Source organism: Cynoglossus semilaevis, chromosome 6, assembly GCF_000523025.1.
Source record: "Cynoglossus semilaevis isolate Cse_v1.0 chromosome 6, Cse_v1.0, whole genome shotgun sequence".
NCBI classification, from domain to species: Eukaryota; Metazoa; Chordata; class Actinopteri; order Pleuronectiformes; family Cynoglossidae; genus Cynoglossus; species Cynoglossus semilaevis.
In genome coordinates this window covers 11046210-11054308 of record NC_024312.1, presented here as the reverse complement: position 1 = coordinate 11054308, position 8099 = coordinate 11046210, and the positions used below count along the sequence as shown (strand labels likewise).

Below are 8099 nucleotides of genomic sequence, written 5' to 3'. Positions count from 1 at the left end.
TAAGAGCTTTTCCGACTGCGCCACACTAGATTTAGCAGGAGGACGTTGTATGCATAATGAAGAAAAAAACATATATAAGTTGCTCTGGAGTACAAGTCACACCAGCCACAAGAGTGCCCTCTAGTGGCTGTCAGTGTTAAATTAACGAACATGTAAATTTTATGTGAAACTTTATATTTAAATGTATAAGTCGCATGTGAGTATAAGTTGCAAACTCAGCGAAAGGATGAAAAAAAGTGCGACTTATAGTCCGGAAATTATGGTATTAAAGAAAAACCTATGTGTGTATTTATTTAATACTTGGTTTGAAATCCAACCACAATGGGCTCACAAACTTTTTTTTTTCTTGCCCGCTTCATCACCTTCAACTGGTCACCAGGCTGTAGCTCATCTGTCACCTCCCTCAGGTCACTGTGTGACTCCTCACGGGCGCTGCTTGTTTTTGACCCTGTTCTGGTCTGACCCCCTTTTTTTCTGTTCCTCCCACCTTCTTCCCTTCCATGCCCCTCATCCCTTCTGCCCTCTTCAGTCACTCTTAAGGTGGGCGACCCATACAACTAAATTTATGTTCCGTTTCTCCTTCACGGTGAGTGGCATCGCTGCATGCCGTGTCAGTGGCATTCCTCTGATTCACCACTGACTTATTCATCTGTGCCGCTGTGTGTCACTCATCAGTGGGAGACACTTGTCTTCCCTGCCACAACAAAAGCTACTTCTCTTCAGTGTTCACTCCTCAGTGGACACAGGCTGAGGTTGTTTGGCTCTATTCCACTCGGTGGATTTTGTTCTCTGTCACCTTGCCTGCATCACCTTCACCATTAAAAGCCCTGACTCAGTTATCTGCCTGTAGTCATTGTGTGCTGCATTAGCATGATGAAAGGAAGGGATTTAAACAGGGTGTCTGTGACCCCTAGGCAGTCTGCAGAGGTACTACAGCTGATCTGTGACATTTTTTTGTTGATATGACAATTTTTATAAAAACACATTTTTATATATTTTCTTTCTCAGCGATTCTGACAAAAACATCAATATTTGAACCTGCATTTTTTACACAGTGCAAGCACAGTAAAGACATAAACATTTTATACATTACTGTAGTAACTGTATAACAGAGTCACCCTGCTCCTTCTCCTTCAGTTCAACTACAGCTTGTCTCCAAAAATTACATCATGAACATAAAATGTGTTTATGATTGAGATCTTAACATTTATATATGCTTATCTATAAAAAAATACCCAGAAAATCTACACTTTTTTTTTGCTGTAACTAACAGCAAAATCATGGAGAGCTTTCCATGGTTTGATGAAGTCTGACAGATTTGTAATGTTAAGTCCATTTTTTTTTTTTTAATCATTTGTTTGGGTGTTACTTGTCCATTTTTTAATCATTTGTTTGGGTGTTACTACTACCACCAGGGCATGACTCTTATGTAACGCTGCTTTTAAGTAAAGACAAAACAGAAACCAAAGTGTTGGCAAATAGCTTTAGCTTGTTCTATTTTTGTCACAGACAGGGTGCTGAAACAGAAAGAGATAACGAATAGGAGAGGATATAACAGGGAAGTTAGAATTCAACAAGACTGATGTCCTGTAACTCCCCTTAAGGGAGAAGAGGTGAAGAAAGGATCCCTTTGAACCAGTCGGCTTTCTACTTCCTTTCTTCCTTCTCTACCAACTACGTTTTTTATTAAATTAAAAATTTGTTGTGCTATTTGTTGTTTAAAGCATGATAATCATTCACCTCACATACCCCCCTCAATAATTTTTTCTGTCTTTCCATCTCTCTCTCTCTCTCTCTGTCCCCCCTCGCTCCCCCCTCTCTCTCCCTTGAATACTGATGAGGCAGGGACTGCACCAATCCTTGTCCTCTCACAAGCAAAAGAAGTCCAGTGAGAACAGCACACATTGACTCCAAGCAGTGTGACTCCTGTTTATTAGTCTAGTGTCCACCGGGGGTTTTGGCCACGGACGTCTTAAATAAATACCATTTCTGTTTTAATTGTTAGCGCAGCTTCATCTTTGCATTTGTTTCCCTTTCGTTCTCTTCAGTGTGACTTGGTTTCCCACAGTGCAGTGCAGTTGTTGTACCCAACGTTGAATTTCTTTGTGGACAATGTGCAACCTTTTAATATGTGTGTTAAGCTAAACTAGAGATTCTGAATCATTGTTTACATAGGATGTTTGATTCCAAAGTGAATGGTTGACGTTCTCCCCGTGTTGGACAGAGTGGTGTATCTGTCTGAGCTAATGGACGAACCTCTATAGCAGCCTGTGTTACATTCAGTTTCTTATGTTTGTGCTATTTTTATGGGAACTTTTTTATTTGTATAATCTGAAAAAAAGAAGAAAAAATCATATTTAAGTCACTCCAGAGTATAAGTTGCACCAGTGCCCTCTAGCTGTCAGGGTGAAAATAACGAACATGTAAATATTCAGTGGTATATACACAAGCCTAGAGTGCCCTCTGGCGGCTGTCACTGTAAAAATAACAAACTTGTGAAACTTTTTATATATAAGTCGCACCTGAGTATAAGTCACAAACCCAGCCAAAGGATGAAAAAGGTGCGACTTCTACTCGTATACAGTAGTATTTTGCAGGTCAGGATAAGAATGCCTTAAATACTGTACTCCACATCTTCTAGATTCTGTTATGCTTTACTGTAATTTTAGACAGGAAATATCCAGTGACTATAATGAGTTTTGTTCTTTATTATTTCATATCTGTGATTGCTGTTTTTTAAACAACTTGAGGAAAAGTTAGCGTTAATGTGCTACTAATGTTACAATCAAAACTATTTGATTTATTTGGTGAAACTTACATTATTTAAAATTCTTGTGCCTGAGGCAAACATTGAATTAGAACATATTGGAGGGTGAATGACTACAGTGAGTAGTATCATTTTTTAAAATTGATATTATCATAGCAGGAGGCTTCAGATCCACAGAGTAGCAAGATTACTTTGTATCTATCTAAGGTTGGGTGGAGCGAAAGGAAATGTCTTACAGTCGTATTGTTTAAGTGACATCAGACGCATGGAGGCCTTGGAGTGTTTTTAACAGCTCTTCTTTTGTGCAGAAACCCGTCCACGATATTTTATAAAAATCAAGTCGCATATTGGCTATGGTTCTCGCTGGCCTCTCAAAGTGAGTGCATTAATGGCAGAAAGCCAGCAGCCTGTCTCAGCACAGCTCCTTTATCTTCAGTGTCTGCAGGCACATACAGGGGTTTGATGCTCCTGCTACACAGGTTTTTAGAAACCTTGGAAAAATTTGTACTTAGATTCATCAGTCCAGACAGCTGACTAGGGTTTTAGGTTTGAGTCCACCAGCTGCCAAGTTACCACTGAGGTGCTCTGCTCCCGGACCCTTAAGCTGCCCCCTGCTGGTGATGGGTAAAATGCAAAGTAGTTCACTCATTTAATAATATCAGTGGTCAACGGTAAATATTTATATATATAAAACATTACCTCGTGCTAGATGTGATACAGACAAATGACGTCAAAACGTTTCTGCCAAATACATTTTATAACCATCGCACAGAGCTGACAGGTTTGACTACAGCGGAGCGTGGTTAGTTACCAAAATAAACTGTCAATTATTCACACTCAGTCAGTCTTCATAGTCCACGTCACCCTGTACTGTGCTGAAGAGAAACAAACGGAATAAAAGGGAGAGAAAACTACCCCTTATGACTCAGCAAATATCAGGGCAGAGCTAAATTACTATAATGAGCTCAGTATTTCATTGCAGTATATACTGACATACACAAATACACACCTTTAAATGAGAATGCAGGGAACGGTTGCAAGCGGTGCGTGTGAAGACTATAAATAGTTGTGCTCCTCACTGATGCTATTTTTAGAGCAGGAGTCGTGACTGACTTAATCAAGGGCAGAGCCTTTGAAGTAACTCCAGTATGCGTAGAATTGTTCACATACCAATGCACACACACAGGCACTGGGAAAAAAGAAGAACTGGTCCTTTACCATCAGACTTCTAATCACAGAGCAGACACAGTCGACGGTGAATAAACTTGGCACATATTAAGACAGGTTTTCTCTGAGTCAGCCCGTGTCTGTATCAGTGCCTCTGGGCCCACTGGGATCATGTAAAGTCAAATGTGGGAACAAACTGCGAATCTCTGTGAGGTGAAGCAGCACGGCTGTGTGTATTGGTTGAATTTTGTGATGATATGTCTGACTCTGTAGTTGGGGTTGTTTCTAACTAACCTAAGCAAAGGAAGTGGAAGGCAAGGGTAATACAGACACTTTAAGTTGCCTTTACATGTGATGGGTGTAGCATGCACATGTTAGTATGAAATTGTTGCATAAACACAATCAATTCACTGTTCAATCTGGCATCTCGCACAGCTAGGGTTATATACTGGTCATCGTATTGGTGAAAAATCCCACAGAATGATGAAAACAAATCCTACTAAGACATACAGTAACATCATGTAATGTTAAGGTGTACAAACACTGACAAATCACAGACATTTTTTTTTGTCAACCCCCTCGACCCCAACAGCCCGCGAGGGGGGCAGAGTCCCCACTTTGAAAATCACTGGGTTAAAGCATCATCCACCACTCTGGAAGTGGTCAGCAGTTGAATATAAGCTCTACTCCCACATCAGCCAATACCACATTTCTTTTCTTCATACTTGACTCTACTTAATATTAATATTGACAGTGCTTAAAATAGAATGTAGCAGCATGGATGTTATATCATTAAAATATGTAAATTGCTCTATTATTTCCATTTTTATCAATGGAGCCGGGAGGCAGTTATTCAATAAATCCCTAAAGGGAGGTGACGGGGTGAGAGGGTGAGAGGGTGAGGGGGTGAGGGGTGAGAGAAGGAAGCCTGTAATAAAGCAAGGGCAGGAGAGAAAATCAAGTAGAAAGAACATTGAGGGAATCATTTCCGAAGGGACCAGCGCGGTGAAGTTGTCTTAAGCTGAGATCAGAGTGTGGAATCAGATCGTGTTCCCTCAGTGTGCTGAGAGCCATGTTTTTTAGAGCTGCAAGTCGATAAACAGTAAACCCCTACTTGTCTTAGATATCTTGAACCTGGCAGCATTTGATTTATGGACATCCTATATGAATGTCAAGCATATAATCATGTGTCAAAGATATATTTTAGTCATTGTTTTGTAGAGAACATTCCTTTAGTTGCAAAATAAGGACTTGTGTTGAAAGAAACAAGGTCATATTTGTTTTTCTAATGATGTCACTTTGTGTGATGTCCCATCGGCCTCACTTTAACTGTTACATCACTCTGACATTTCCCCATCCTTGGGAGAAACACACTGTAGCAGACTACATCTTTCAGCAGGGTGTTTGCTCCAACATCAAACTGCTGTATCTTAGCAACCACGTTAGAAGGGATGCTTATTGAAGTGAGGCCGTAGTTCCAGCTCCTGATCTCTGAGGACTGTTTGCGTGTGTGCATGTGGGTACGTGTGTGTGTGTATAAATAAATGATAAGCAATGAGAACGTGAATATGCTGGCTTCGTCTAGCAGATCGATATCAAGTACTCATTCATCTCTAATTAACACAGCAGACCCCAGAGGGTTTTTGTTTTTTTTGTGAAAGCTGTGTTGCACATATTTGTTTTATGTGAGCCTTCTCTCCTGTGCTTGTATATTATACACAGGTTAGAATAAGTCTCATCTCATCTTAGCAGCTTATGCTGCTAACAGCGGGGATGTCTAGGGATGTCTGATAATCTTGGCTGACCGATATTATCTTCCTGATATTAGCATAATTATGGTCTATCCATAAGAATCATCGTTATCGGTTTTACCGTGAAATGATGTGTGACCTATAAATAGTTTTGGGGAAAAACAGCTGTATGTGAAAGTGAAAGCCACTAGGTGGCAGCATTGCAGCTCATCTTATTAATCTATTTTAATAATTAGAATGCTGGTGCCAGCAACTCATACAGCGGATGGGATTAATATGGTACAATTGTTTTAATCACTGTTGCTGGACTACAAAGTACTTCTTGGGTCTGCTCCTACCTACTAAAGTGCTCTGATAAAGACTTATGTTGTCTCACGATCTCACCGTTCGTCTGGCTGTTCCAACATCCCACACAAAGCAGTCCAGGCTCTTTTCATTGGTTGTTCCACCAGTGTGGAACGACCTACCACCCACTACTAGAACAGGGGCGTCCCTCTTCAGAGAGCACCGCCTGTCCTAGCACTTTCCTGTCCTTCTCTCATCATACCCTCCTCTATCTCCTTCTGCACTTGTTTTCTAACTCCTTTTAAAAGTTCCTCTATCTAACTTGATTGTTAATCCTACTCTTGTGTGTCGCCTTGGAGAAAAGCGTCTACTAAATGCATAAATGTAAATGTAAACGTCTGGCTCTGAACAAGGACTGTTTGATCTGAAGAGGAACCCATCCATGTTTTGTTTATTTATTTGATGTCATTGTTTAATCAAACTTTCCTTCTGTTAAATTACATTTCATCTTTTCTTTTCTGTTAGTCCTGAGTATAGGAGAAGGAGGATTCTGGGAAGGCACGGTCAAAGGAAGGACAGGCTGGTTCCCAGCAGACTGTGTGGAAGAAGTTCAGATGAGGCAGTACGATCCACGGCTAGGTAGGATATCAACATGCAAACATGGCTCAAATATATTCCCTGCATATTGTACGTCTCTACTGCTCACATGTCTACATACAGTACATAGCTGCATAAACAACCTCTGTCCATGGTGCTGAAACACAAATGCCTCTATCCATTCTGCTCCGGTGGAATATTCACTCAGAACAAAACATGTAAACAGCTTTTTTGAATGATTATTTTCAATCAATATTTTAGTTAACATTATGTTGTCTCAGACAATGATGAAAGTGTTAAAAACCAGCTAATGTCAGATACAAATTGATAAAATTGATTAGCGCATTTGTGTCTCTGCAGTTATTATAATTATTCACAGTAATTGAAAATTTAAAATTAAAAATATTTTTTATAAACTTCAAAATTATATCTTATGTTATTCATTGACCAGAAAAGTGAACATTTCTTTAGCTGTGGTCTCAAAACTTGATCCATTTTGTGAGAATCTAACTTTCTACTGCCTGAATACTACATGTAATAAATCAGAAATGGGGCAAGGACAACATTGTCATGAAACTCTTCCTGGTATTTGTGTTCCTCATACATCTCTTGAGGGCCTTTTTCTAGGTCATTTTTCTCCTTTTAATGGGTTGTTGAAATATTGAGGTTACCTTAAAGTTGGTGTGTAGAAATGAGAAAGGCCATCTCTAAATACCCCATTTAAATGCATCGTGGAAAGAGGAAGGTGGGGCGGAGTGAACCAGATATCAAGGGAGACAGATGGAGAAGTAAACGCTAAGGGACAGCAGGGTGCAGGAGGCAGAGTGTATCTTTCAAAGAGAAAGAACAAAGATGGCTCTGATATTTGCTTCACTCGTCCATAAATCCAGAAAAAAAGAGTCTCTCATATCTATTTCTCATGAGTAAATGCTGCCCCTTATCACCTGCAGTGTTTTTAATTTTCCTACAAAAACTTAAACTTAGTACCTTTAGTTCACTACATTTAAAAAGGAAATGTAAAAAAATAAAATAAAATAATGAGTAAAAACAACCTTGATAGAAATGAGCACTACATTTTTTTGTAGTTTCAGATAAATTAAAAAACAAACAAACAAATATGGTGAAAATATCCTGTGTGGGGCTGTGCCATATTAGTACCAGTTTCAGTAACTTTCCCAATGCAACATAACCCTAACAGCAGGACGCCGTTGCGCTCTAGGATATGAATTATTTAATGCCAGTATTGATAAGTTGAGGCACGTCAGTGACCCCTTGTGACGGAGGTACACAGCTGAGCACATGAAACAGTGCGTTAGTAATTAGTACCAGAAATCTACTCCGTCACCGAGAGACTTGGCTGGGGCAACAAATTAATCGCCCTTGAGCCATGAGATTCAAGAATGTTGATTGGATAAATTCTGTTGCTATGCGCATACCTCATGTCAGCAACAGGTCGACAATTGGCTGTGCGACTGCACTGACTGGACGCCCTTCCCAGAGTCCCTGTAGCTCCTATGATATGTTTGAAGTGA

General features: G+C 39.9%; 1 protein-coding gene across 5 annotated transcripts in view; it reads left to right on the top strand.

The window, feature by feature from the left end:
- Nucleotides 1-8099, top strand: part of shank3a (SH3 and multiple ankyrin repeat domains 3a) — a 52550-nt gene that overhangs the window by 18397 nt on the left and 26054 nt on the right. For all 5 annotated transcript variants that reach the window (XM_017033202.2, XM_008311912.3, XM_017033205.2 and 2 more), the window contains exon 10: nt 6496-6609. In XM_017033202.2, the coding sequence (XP_016888691.1) occupies nt 6496-6609 (114 nt within the window). The remainder of the gene's footprint in view (nt 1-6495; nt 6610-8099) is intronic.